The sequence below is a fragment of the Solenopsis invicta genome, chromosome 8, assembly GCF_016802725.1.
Source record: "Solenopsis invicta isolate M01_SB chromosome 8, UNIL_Sinv_3.0, whole genome shotgun sequence".
In the NCBI taxonomy this organism is placed as follows: Eukaryota; Metazoa; Arthropoda; class Insecta; order Hymenoptera; family Formicidae; genus Solenopsis; species Solenopsis invicta.
Window position 1 is genome coordinate 17890227 of NC_052671.1, and position 14081 is coordinate 17904307.

Genomic DNA, 14081 nt, shown 5'->3' on the forward strand with positions numbered 1-14081 from the left:
AAAGAGACACAAGAAGCCTATTATGTAGTATCTTTCACTCTACAAACTATCCTAACTTCTGTCCGTGTAATACTTAATTCTTTCTTTATATTGATGATGCAGCTCAAGAAATTTGATTGAGGGGTTAAACACAATCCGAGAGAACACTCAATACGCATCAGTTTTTTCAGTGAAAAATATTATTAATCTTAGGACATTTTTTCAAGACAATTATTGCAACTAGACGCTCATTTCTGGTTATCTTACAAAAACATTAATTAATGCAAAATGCAAAACAGAATTATAAAAATTGTTACACTATCTGATAAAAGACGCTTTCTAGTTTTTTATATTTTCAAAGTTTTATTTTTATTTTTAACTCTTGTTTAAGAAGTATAGCCTAAAAGAAAACAAAGTACTGAAAGTATGACAGTATTGATCTTCCTCTATTGATTAATTTGCTCCATAATTTCTGTTTACAGATTCTATAAATATTTTTTTAATATTCTGAATATAAAATATTAGCACCAGAAGAACAGTTTTTAGACTTTAAAATTATTTTGTATTTGGAATAGTTTTATTTATGTGAACAAAAAGTTGGGATGGAAAGGTTTGTACGGAAAATTGAAAACTTTAAAGTATTTAAATTTTAAATATATCGCAAGCATCATTAGGTCCATTCTTATAACTACTAATTACGATAAACTTTATTAGATGTTCAGAAATAATTAAAAATAATTACGGTTTAACGATATTAAATTCATTCAATTAAATTCATTAAATGGTGCCTTATGATGCAATGTCTCAGTAAGTTATAATATGATAAACTGAATGATTACATTGCATCAACAAGAATTCGTTTAATTACAAATATCAAGTTATGTGTATTCGACTAAACCCTAAATACTATAAACTAGATAACAAAGGTATAATGCTAATATTCTCAAGTACAATGAAAACGCTCGAGTATAATATCTCATAGGGTCACTGCACTAATTAATGAACAAATAAGAAATTGAAGCAGTCAACAAACAAATAAAAATAATATAATTGTACTTTTAAACAAAAGATGATATTTTAATCAAATCTGTAATTGGATTCAAAAAATATTAATGATATTAAATGAAAATTGATCGATTTTAAATGACAATGTCAAACACAAAAGAAGAGAGCACCATTATTGGTCGAAGCAGATCTTGATACTAATAATAATTTTTTCTAATAATAATTAATAATAATTTTGATAAAAATGCCATTTTACAATTGATTATTTTATAAAGCCTCATTACTTTAACATTTTTCTTAAATAGTCATTCACGGGTGATAGTTTAGCAATTGGTGCAGTGATTCCGAACAATTTCTAACATATAGATAAAAGATAACTGGCTACGTAATAATAAAAAGAAGCGATAAGTTTCAAGAAACACCCTAATTTAGCGCTGATCATGGCTGGAAGCTACGATTTCGTCGAATGCCGCTTCATGTTCCGAAGTGGTAAACATGTACGCCGGAAGAGTTAATCTAAGAACCTTGTCGTATTTCGCTCTCGTTTCCGATGTGTAGTCATACGGTTCGGCCTCTGCTTTCGTTTCCTCCGCCGGGTGCGTCGCCTCATCAGGATAATCGTTATCCGGTTTCTCTATTCTAACGTAAGAATTTCTGCTCGCAGATGCACTAGGTTCTAAAGATTCTACCGCCTTCTTTGTCTTCGTTTTTGTCGAGCCTGAAGGTTTGAAATCGCGAGTACGCGGCACGGCGTCAACCTGAAATTCTTTTGTCTCGTGAAATACGAGCTGATCCTTGTCAGGTTCTTGTCCAGTGACGAACGCGCATTCCTCCTTCTGAAAGCCTTCCTCGTCGACACACTGATAGCAAGTCATCTTATCTCGCATTATCTTTTTACACTTCGACCGGTCCTCCTTCCGAAAATTCTGCATAAACTCCTCGATCTCGGCCTTCTTCTTCGCGGTATCCAAGTATCCGGCGTCCACGCTTTTACTTCCTTTCGCGTCATCCTCAGACTTTATTTCGTCCGCTGTTGAAGCTTCGTAAACTTGTCCTGGAACGTATTCGTCATAAGACTTCTTCGCAATCTCAGAACTGTCCGATGAATGCTCGTCATCGTGCGGCGTTTCCTCGGATCTATCGTTCTGTGGATTGCCAAACGAGCTGGATTTACTATAAGAATAAAGCTTGTCACTAGGTTGATACGAGTATGAACACTGTTCAAAATCGTTGCCTGTCTTTGGATCCTTGCAGATCTTGCACGTCATTGAATCCTTCTGAACTGTTTTACAATTGTCTGCGCTGATATTTTCGGAGTAGCGCTCTGAAATGGATTTTGAGGAAGGTGCCCCTTGACCTCCATAAGATTCAGGGTCGTTATTACGCGACGGAAATTGGTAATCACTCGAACCTTCAGAATTAGAATAATCGCTGCTGTAGTCGGGTGAATCGTGAGATGTGCCATCGGAATCATTCGGGACTTGTTGAGCTTCTACGACTTTCTCGGAACTCCGTGGATAAGTAGAGTGTTCCGATTTATCTGTAAAATAAATATATACATATATTTAACAAAACACAGCCGATACATTGTTTAAAGCGCTATTAGAAAATTTCTATAATTTATAAATCAAATAATTTATGCTAATTTGTATGCAAAAGTTATTGTGAAAGTAAAATCCAAAAACAATATTTATGTTTTATAAGAAATCGGACCTTACTTTCCGAATAACCCTCGTACTTCGTCATTACATATGTATTTATATTATTTACATGTACACTATTGTATACCAAATTTATATTGTATCAAATTCTTTTGAAAATACATTAAGAATAAAAACATCTATATTTAATATTCTAATAAAAAAATATTTATAAAATTTTACAATAAAATTTTGATGAAATTTCCATGATTTTTTTTTTAATTTGATGTTTCTTTCAAAATCTTTTGTATATGAATAATAGCTTTATCAAAATTTCTTAATAAGTTCAATGCCACTAAAATGTTAACTTAACATTATAGAGTATCATTTTTTGTTGCAATTTTATAACAAATTTATAATTTCAATAAAATTTTCTTACTTTTTCATTAAACAATAATAATTTTTTGTTAAAATTTAATTATATTTTTAATGAATTGTCATTAAAAATGTAATAAAATTTTTATTTTGTTATTTTTATTATTATATCTTATTAAACACAGAAAATAATTTTTTCAAAAATATTTAAAATTTCATTAAATTTAATGAAGCAAATTCATGCAAAATTTATTAAAATTATTTACTAGAATATATTTCTTGAAAGAAGACTATTTCAATAAACTAAATAAAATCAAGATGATATACACAAAAATAATCATTATTTAATTCTTATACTTTTTAAATTTCTAATATTAATTCTATATATGATGTTGACTTCAAAAATAATCCATTATATTATCAATTTTGAGAAATTTGAAATTATACCTTTTAATATCATACAAATTAATTCCAAATAAGGAATATAATAAAAATAACTTCAGTAATAAACATTCAATAACTCTCTTCTAAATTCATTATTTAATTATAAAAGCTTATTAATTATCATTTTTATAACACATTTCTTTTGAAATTTAGTTGTAACATAATGCACTTTGAAATAAAAATGTTTTGAATACATTGCATGTAGAAGCTGTAATAATTGTAAAATATTTAATAGTAATAAACTTTTCTTGCAATTTTAACTTTCAATTTTTTAACAGAGCATTTTGGAAATCAAAATTATACTTATTGTCAGTATTAAAATAATTGCAGAAATATTAAAAGAAAGTAAAGAGGTTAAAACGAGAACAGTATGTACAATATGTATAGACAATAAATTATTTTGTAAACATGATTAAAAATTAATATAACAAAGTAACTTACCTAGATAATCATGCGTGGAATCGGAACTTTGCGGATAATCAAAATTCTTCGATGTTTGACTCTTTTTGTTCAAATCCTGAGTAGAATCCGAGGTCTTATCCGGATATCCAAAACTTTTCGATCTACTGTATTTATATAACTTATCACTGGGTTGATAATCGTAAGTGCATTTTTCGTATGTACCACCTGTCTTACGGTCCTTGCACACCGTGCAGCTCTTGGAATCCTTTTGTACCTCTTTACAATCTGCTGAAGGAGCATCTTGTACTTCTTCTTGTTCGTTCACTGTTGAAGCCTTCTCAGAATATTCTTTAGGATAATAAGAATCACTATCACTAGACTCTACAGTACTCGGATTATGACCTTTTTGTCGATTAGGCTCTTCTAAATCTTCGACTTCGGAATGAGAAGTTAACTCAGGACTTTCGTCGCTATCTTTTTTTTCTTGAGGTTTCCCAAATGAGCTGGTTTTGACATAAGAGTACGCTTTCTCATGCGGTTGCTTTACGTACGAGCATTGCTCATATTTGCCATTAGTTTTAGCATCTTTGCACACCATACACACCATAGAGTCTTTCACAATCTTGTCACATTTTTCTCCCTTGTTTTCGTATGCAGCCGGTACATCATGGCTTGCACCCGTAAAATATTCATCAGTGAATCGGTAAGGATTCCGCCGTCTTCCATAATTATTTTCGTTTCTTTCCGAACTGGACCTACGATAATAAATAATAGTAATGACAGAAACAAATAGAAATCAGCCGAGAGTATTTATATCAGATTTTAACGTTATTTAGAACGTTTCTGTTTCACTGTAATACTCCAATGTAAAAATGTTGTACTTAAAAATGATATCTACTTTTGTTATTCAACAAAGAAACGTAATTTAAAAAAATAAATTAAATAAAGATACATTTTATCATTAAAAATATTTTTATGTTATTTAAAAATTTTTGAATAAATTTTCTTTAACATTCTTTCTTAAGTATGTCTGTGATATAATTTTTGGAGCTCTTAGGTTTGTTGATCTTTTGTTAATTTTATACTTCTTTACAATTTTATAATTATTGACTTGTACAGCTTACCATATTATCTTTTTAATTTGCCACGGTTTTATCTTATTTATTTACGTTTTTCTTTACAATTTTTTTTAAATTTCTTACTTGTGTAGTTTAATTTATTACTCCTTTTAATTTCTCTTTAATCTTTTTCAAGTTTTATATAAAAAAATTTTTTTTTATCTTATTTGTGACCGTTTGCATTCCCTTAATTTGCAGTCTGTGTTGCTATTAACTGTTCCAAGAATTCTGTCTTTTTAGCACGTTCCACGAGGCCACCATGGAATGAGGCGTCTCATTTTAATAAGCGGATAGCGCAGAGTTTTTTTGACTTCTACTTTTTGGTAAATTTTTACACATATGTTTTTTTAATTATATTTCATCTGCGGAAATTGTAACATAAGCTTATTGTTTATAGATTAATGTATTTTACTGAAAATGTGACAATTAAAAGGTCAAAACATTTGAATTTCTCGTAAACATGTCTTGTTTTGTTTTTGGCATATAACAACTTGCGCGACTCGTTGTTATACAGCTCTCTATTATTCTCTTTTATTTTGAATATATTTTTTCTTTTTTTATATCTTTAATATAAAATGTTTTTTATCTCTTTACATTTTATTGTAAATGGTAATATAGCTTATAAAAATTTATATCAAACTACAATTAAACCAATGTTTTTTAAATAGACTATTTATCGCGATATTGTCAAAACAAAAAATATTTTGGAAAAAATTATGACTTTTGAAATAAAATTAAAAAGTTAAAGATTGAATTTAAAAGTTCTTTTTATCAAAAGAAAAACAACTTGTTAGACTCAAGTTAAATCTTTTTAAAGAAAATAACTTTTATCCGAGAAAACTTTTTATAACTCTATTATTTAAAAAAATACCTAAGTAATACTAAAACCAAACTCTGTGTATATCTACGAAATTTTTAATTAATAATGTATCATGAGTTTATCGTCTAAATGTAAATAGTCCCATAAATTTCCATAAAATGAATTGATTTTAATAGAATCTTAGCTATGAATATATTCACGTCATAAATATTAATATGACAATGGTCAATATTGATCAAAGTGCAAACACCGTTAGAATATTATCTTTTGTCGAAAATTAGAAAAGAACATTTTTTGAAACAATGACAATGCTTCCATACGACACAAGCCTCCTAAAGATGCTCTTAGGAAGTCCTACGGATATCCCCAGGATATTCTTTAAATAAAGTATGCTACATGGAATAATTTTTAAATATATATTTACATATTCGAATTATAGTATGTCCATTTATATGGTATATAAAGAAAAAAAAAAACACTCTTGATATAATTCAAATTCAAATTATCGATTAAATTTGCTAAGAATTAATTAATCTTGTCATTATTAACATATCTGATAATCTGATGATTTATTAAATACATAACTCTTGCTTATACACTTGGCAAGATTCTGTCTCTTAAGTCATAAAATCTTTAATTCTTTATAATAAACAGAATTGGTGAATTGTAAAGATTGCAGTAAATAAGACTTGAATTTAAATTTTAAATAAATGATTAAATGATAAATAATGAAATTTAAATTTATATTATCATACAAATACATAACTTTATAACTTTTTTGTTTTTTATTATGATTTATTTTAATAGGAGACACCTTTTCCATAAAAATAAAGAATATATTTGATTGTTCCAGAATCTTCAAAAATTTCTTATAGAAACATCTCGAAATATCACACTTTCCATGAAAAACTTTTAACTTCTCTTCAAGAAACAAGGTAATGTTTCGCTTCAAGTGAACGCGCAGCGCGAGGAACAAACGCGAGACAGCTCTATTAAATCATGTTATTATACAGAACTTTGTTGAATATAATATACGACTCGCTAAGCGTGCACTTGGCCCGCGCCTTTTGATGTTTAACATCATAGCATATGCTGTGAAAAAATTATACAATGTGTACAAATTATACAAATTTTATTTTAGTTGATACAACTGTGTAATATTGTATTTAAAAAAATAAATTTAAATAAAAAGGTTTTTTCATAAAATTTTTACGTAAAATTATTTTTTGCCTTCTAAATTTATATACTTATAAAAATAATTATAATAATTCTAATTAGCTATACTACTTGTACATTTTTTAAGGTGCATTAAGAAAGCATGCTATTCTACAAAAAATTTTTTCACGTTTAATTGATGTGCATTTAAGTGCTTTCTGGTTACCTTTTTTTGAAAATTATATTTACAATTAGTTTTAAATGGAGATAAGATAAGATGGAAGATAAGATTTTGAACAGCATATTTCTGTAATTATAGTATACATACTAAAATTGTTAAAATTGTCTATTCAAATTTAAAATATAAATTTTAATAAACTTTCAATAAATCCTTGAACATTCTATGTATTTCTATGTATGTTGGAAGAGTACTTTGCTATTACTACCTTCGAAATCTGAAGCTAGGAGGCGCGGATAAATAACGTTCCACTCTTGTATTAGCGGATGTACTCTCTTCCGGATGACTACTATATAAACAACGTTCATACGTGGATTTAGTTTTTGGATCCTTGCAATTGTAACAGGTTGTAATGCCTTTTCTCGGTTCACCATCTTTTCCGACCGATTTCACCTTAATCTCTTGACAATGCGCAATTCCCAAATTAGGAGTCAATTCTTTGTACTTTGTGGAATCTTTATTAGTAAACGTATAAAATGGAATCTTTTTCAAGTTTTTCTCCTCAATGGGTTCTTTCTTAATTGGCAAAAGTTTAGATGGGCTTCCAAAACGATCTATAGGTTGATCTTTGCTCGATACATAAAAATTATAATAAGGCAGACTCTCAGAGGGAGCACCCTCATAAACTTGATACTGCTTATTCCAAGGTCGCAATGTGTCCTCCGGACTCAAACTTTTCAAACTCTCATACTCAAAATTTGCACTTACGTGACAAGTAATTAGAGCTGATAGCGTTAAATATATCTGTAAATATATAAAAGAATATTTATTTGATTAATTTATAAATAATAATAAGAGTAAATTTTATTTAATACGACAATAATAAATGCCTAGATATTATATACATAATATCATTCAAAAATATAATATTAGGTCAATACAAAAATTTGTGTCGATTTTTTGCAATTTTTTGTAGCAAAAAATCGGTACAATGTAAATTAATCGAAATAATTTCTACCATTTTCTACAACTTTTTTCCATCTTTTCGATAACATGCGAATATCACATCAAAAAACCGAATCGTCTTTTTAGGCAATCTATTAATCGACCCATTTTCAGACATCCATTTGAGAAATATTCACTAAAAAAGCCATACTGTATTTGAATAAATGATCAGAAGAAGCAATGTCTGTTGAAGATAGATACAGGAGAACTTCCCATACCAACTCGAACAATGCTTTCTTGATCTCCTTAGCAATCTGTGACCTAGCATTGTTATGCAGCAGTATGACCTTGCGACGGTTGCTAGCTATTTGTAAACGTTTTTCTAATTAATTCTCTATGCAGTTGCCTTAATTGCTTGCTGTAGCGGTTTCTCCGTAATGATTTGATCCGGTGGCAACAGCTCATTATAGAAGAGCACACTTTCCTGGTTCCACCAGATACATAATAAACTTTATGTACTAAAAAAAAAGTTTGGTAATAACTACCAAATATTAAACAAAATAATGCTAATTAAATATTTGGTTAATACACTCGACGCGAAAATTAAAAGATCATCTATTCCGACTTCCAAAAATAAGCGAAATTCAAGAGAGTGTAACTTTGTAAAAAATTATATCAAAATGTTCAAAAAAAGCATTTTATAACTTAAAATCTCTAGTTTTGAGATTGGTAAATCGTTAAACGACTTACTGACTGTTTACAAAGCTACATGGATGCAAATGGGGATGAATCAAATATCAAAATTTTTTACAAACTTTGCGAAGCTCCACGATGTAAAATAACAATCTCACACAAATGTGATTTACAGCATTCAAAAGCGTAAATCTTTATTTTTAATTTGCTTACTTGTTGAGCATTGTACGATCTTTTTTACCTAATTATTTAACATTGAAGCAAAGAAAACTATTATTTGTTTTTGCCTTTTTGGAAAATTTGTGTATTGAAAAATATTCATTTTTTATCACTAGTTACAGTACGCTACAAGACTTTTCTTTCCTTTTTTTTATTGCTTAGCAAGCAACAAAAGGCAGACGTTATATCGATTGCTAATTGCACGTTCGGATAATTTATGTAGCACACACTTGCCACACTTCTAGATTTTTGCTACTTAATTTAAACGACAAACAATTGCTAAATGATTAACTCCTAACAATGCAAGCTCACGAGTCTATTGGGTCGAGTTTTCCTTAAGTATCAATGCTTGCAATTCGTTCTCTTCCACAACTGCAAGTCATCCGGAGTATCCATTGTTACTGATATCGACATCTGTTTTTAAATCGTTTAAACTCGTACACATTTTAATGATTATAATATTACAGTCTTTATCAGTCTAATGACTTTAATACAAATGCATGTGTACTGACATTTATCCGCATCGGCAAGAATTTTTGCACCGATATAATACTTATAGCAATTTCGGCTGGGGCACACCGGTTGCACATTTCAGGTGTCGGTGCAACTTTTGTATTTGGCTAGTCAAATGATGCAGTCCCTCAATGGTGCCACGTGTTTGTCTGGGCTTGATACACCTCACAAGTGCATATTAAGTGTACACAAAGTGGACCTGAGAAAATAATCGGAGCCAGTTTGTGTGCCACCGGTGCGCTCCAGCCGAAATCGCTATTATATTCTTTTTAGGTTCAGAAAAATATTTCGATACACAGTTTAGAAAATTTTGTAAATGTTTGTAAATTTACATAGAAAAATATTGAGCACTAAGAAAATGGTAACGGACAGATACATATAGAATACATATAAGAAGTTTGTAATTATTTTTCAAAAATGGTATATCGGAAAGATACTTTATTATATATGGTTGGATTTATATGAAAATAAGCTTTAATTCTGTCATTAAAATATTAAAAAATTTTAAAAACATGTAAAGTGGTAGAAAAAGTATGAAAAATAATTTAAAAAAAAATTTTTTTAATTATTGTTACAAAGTACTCTTAGAGCCATTCATTCAACTTTCATTCAGAACACTTTTTTCTATCTCTTATAGTATCGACGATATTTGCTTGAAAAGAAAAAAAACCTGACTTTTTTCAAAGGAATGACTCCCTGAAACTGAAAGATGGCACAAACAAAAAATATTTTTGTGTTACGGATGAACTCCTCTGTACACAAAGTTGCAGAATTTTTTGAATTTCCGGATTGCCTAATGTTCCTTGTAAAGTGTTTTTAGATGAGATTAAAATAGAACAATAACCGCAAATGCCCTATTTATGTCTTTAAATTTTAGACGTCCGCAGGATATCCAAAGGACATCCCATTATATATAAATATATAAATATATATATATAGTCAAAATACGTCCTTCGGACATCCCGCGGACATCTGAAATGAAGACATAAGTAGGACACTTGAGAACATAAACAGAATATCCAAAGGAAGTCTATGTGTTGTGTGGGAAGCGACATTAACGTCTAAGTATTAATTAAGCAATTAAACAATAATTTAATCAAACAATTAACAGTATATTATAATAATAATATTATAATAATCGCATACATGGTGACTCATTATAATTTTTCCACTCCCAATTATTCGCTATTTAAAGAAATATTTATTTTGTTTCGAAGAGAACATCTTATGACGAACAAATTTTTCTCTAAGTGGAGCTTAAAATTTCAAAGTAATATTTGTTTTTTTTTTTTTATTGGAATTATATGTATAATATCTTTACATAATATGATTCTTTTAATTATTGTATACATGTAAAAGTATTAAAATAAAGTTATCAAAAAATCAAGTTTATAAGATTTTTTTATACTTTATTTTGGCATATTTCTCCATCTAAAAAAATATACAGCCATCCTAAGATGTTCCTTTCGAAACAGTGTAAGTTTTATTTGGAACATTTTTTCGAATAACGAATAATTCGAGAGATATGTAATCGCAAAGAGATTATAATAAGTCACCTTGTACATTATATACATTACAATTTGTTATGTTATACTCAAGTAGCAATATGTCGGTGTTGCTGGCATGTTACTTGCCATCGTGTATTGTTAATATTGCGGCAACTGAATCCACATTTGTTGGCAAATTAACATCTTTATGACAACTATAGATAACAACTTGTCGGAAGAGGAGAAGAGGGTATTATGGCTACTGTCGACAATATGGTTACTCCTATTATTTCCGTTATTAGGTATTCTAACAATTGCTTATGGAGTTATTCATTTAGTAGCCCGTCGTTTTTTAGTGATGCTTATTAGCCAATACATAATAACTGACAATTGTCATAAAGTATTTTTACTTTTGAGCACTTCTAAATTTTTTCGAGGTACACTTTTAATCTTTAATTACACATTCTTCCTCACATCATTCCTCAACTTGAGTGTGTTCATCGTGTATGTTACACGAATGTACATACTCGAGTGTTTTTTTGTTATTTATTTGGCTATACACATTTTGAGCTATGCAAAGTTAGAACAATAACATGGAATTTTGTTAATATGATTTTCTAAGCAAAATTTTTATATTAAAATATTTTTTCAATAAATTGATTATCATTCTAGAGAGCGGTGTTCAGAAGCATTAGAGATATTATTTTATGGTTGTTGTTTAATGTTAAACACGGATAAAATAATATTTCTAATAAAATTTTTCATGGTATTTTTCTGAAAGTTTCTGAACGCAGAAAAATTCTAAACAATGGTAAATTAAAAATATATAATTTTATAACAAGATATTGTATTTCTTTTAAACTAAACTAATTTTTTTTAATTATTTTTATGGATAGCCATATTACAACCATTTTTTTCTTTTACCGATTTTGCAGTGCATTAGATTTTTATAAATTACTAAATAATAAATATTTCATTACTTTGAGTCTAGAATCTGTCAAACAATATTTTGACAAATGTAATCGTTCAAGTTTCAACAGAAAATATTAATTATAAATAAAGTGATTTAATAAAATAAAAATTGGTGCCATATTACCCTCTTCTCCTCTAACATATTTGCAACATAGAAATCATCATCAAAATTTATGTTATTGTCGTTATGTTGCCATAATAATAATTTGTAAAATCAGATATTGCTGTTATTGACAACGCGAAATATTTAATGCTCTTATTTTGCTGTTAATTGATGAACAGTACATATATACATTGTTGCCTGTATATTGCTTCAACGTCGGCATATTCAAAATTAATAATAAATATAAAACAAGTTGATAGCATCATAATCACAAGTTTATATGATTTTGCTAAGACACGCTTTGTTGTCTTAATATAATAATGATTACATACATAATTTAGCAATAATTTAATTTTTTTTCAAAAATTTAATTCCCAACAAAAATAACACAATTTCGATTCCGACAATTTATATTTTAAACATTTACTTCGTTTTCAGAATAAATTTAAGGAATAATTAAAAAGATTAATAAAGTATTTTTCTTTCTTTGTTCTCTTTAAACCGAAATGATTAACATTACGCAATCTCTGTTCAACTTTTTTTTAAAACTGCAATAATTTATCAATGAAGATTGATCAAATTTTATTTATGGCTTAAATTTTCAAACAATATGTTGTATTATATCTAGATTTATATTAGAAATCTTTTCTTTTAAAAATTTTTAAAAATTTATACAAACAAAGACAAGAATATTATTTTTAAATTATCCTTATTTCCCTTAAAGTATAATATATGTCTTATTTTTTTTTACATAAATATTTATAAAAGTTTAATTTTCGAACATATTTTAACATAAAATATTTTGATGTAAAATAACAATTTTATTGAAAGTATTTATTTTTTGTTAACCATGCTTTAATACTTTTATGTATAAAATAATAAAAAATAAATTAACTGAAGTAAAGAAAACACAGTTGCATCTATAAAAGTGTATTTTCAAAAAATATCAATTTTTCAATATTAAAACAAAGAAAGCTATTTGCAATCTACCTAAAAAATTAAATTAATAATAAAAATAATATTAGAAAGTTATTTACTTGATGGATATTATGTATGTGTGTATGAAAGAAAGTATTTTATAGAATATAAACGTTACCAATTTAAAAAAAAAATCACGTTATTTTTTTATATAATTTGATTCTTTTCTTCTGCTATCTAGACATTTTACAGAAAAGTATTAAAGCTGTGTCATTGAAAATCTAATATTTATGAAAATGTATATGAAAAATATAATATTCTGACATATTTCAACATAAAATATAAGATATTTTATTAAAAAATAAATATTTCGTTGAAAATATGTACTTATTTTTCGACGAACAAGTGCTTTTATGCATAAAATAATAAAAAATATATTAATGTAAAGAAAAGATAATTGCATCTACAGAAAGTATAAAATTATATGTATAAGTGAAAGAAATGTAATTATATAAATACATTTAATTATATCTGATATTGAATTAGTATTTTATTTAAACATTTCTCTTTCACTGACCTTGCAGCAAGACATTTTCGAAGACCACCGATCGCTTTCTAAAACCCACGCGAACGGATTTGTATTTTTGATTCAATAAGATAACCACAATCTACATCACTTTCTCATCAAGTGATCGTGTCTTCGTGTAAAATGCCTTTATATTGACTCGTGGTAAATAACAGATATTCCCTACCTAGCATAAATCTTTATTCTTTTGTTAGAAAAATTTACCAACCGTGACGCGCTCCAATCGGTGTGATCGAAACAATCGGCCGATTACCTAAACTACTTTTGCTTTTATTTACGTAACTCGGCGCGAGTGCTTACGATGGAAACCAGTGAGAAAATAATAAGATTATAGAACATGTACAATTACATCGATGGAGAAAGAAAGATAGAGCAATGACTCTTACTATTAATAAATCTATGATAAAGCAACCGCCTGCGCTTTAAGGTATTTACATTATATTATAAATTTTGATGATTTAAAATTTTTTAACATAATTTAATTTTTTAACAATAATCTTGCTAAATTTATCAATATGAGTTAATATTC

General features: G+C 28.0%; 1 protein-coding gene across 1 annotated transcript; it reads right to left on the minus strand.

Annotated features, from left to right (window-relative positions):
- Positions 1-668: 668 nt before the first annotated feature.
- On the minus strand, positions 669-14063 carry LOC105202156. The gene is made up of 4 exons (XM_026139895.2): positions 13544-14063; positions 7385-7920; positions 3885-4600; positions 669-2524 (listed from the first exon to the last, which is right to left on the minus strand). Exons 1-4 carry the CDS (start codon positions 13556-13558, stop codon positions 1413-1415), a joined length of 2379 nt encoding a protein of 792 aa, XP_025995680.1. The 5' UTR covers positions 13559-14063; the 3' UTR covers positions 669-1412.
- Positions 14064-14081: the final 18 nt, after the last annotated feature.

Excerpts from the sequence above, each read along its gene's own strand:
- LOC105202156 (XM_026139895.2), bottom strand. Across the intron at positions 4,601-7,384 it reads CCTAGCTTCAGATTTCGAAG|GTCCAGTTCGGAAAGAAACG; the intron begins GTAGTAATAGCA and ends TTATTATCGTAG. Across the intron at positions 2,525-3,884 it reads TTCCACGCATGATTATCTAG|ATAAATCGGAACACTCTACT; the intron begins GTAAGTTACTTT and ends TTTATTTTACAG.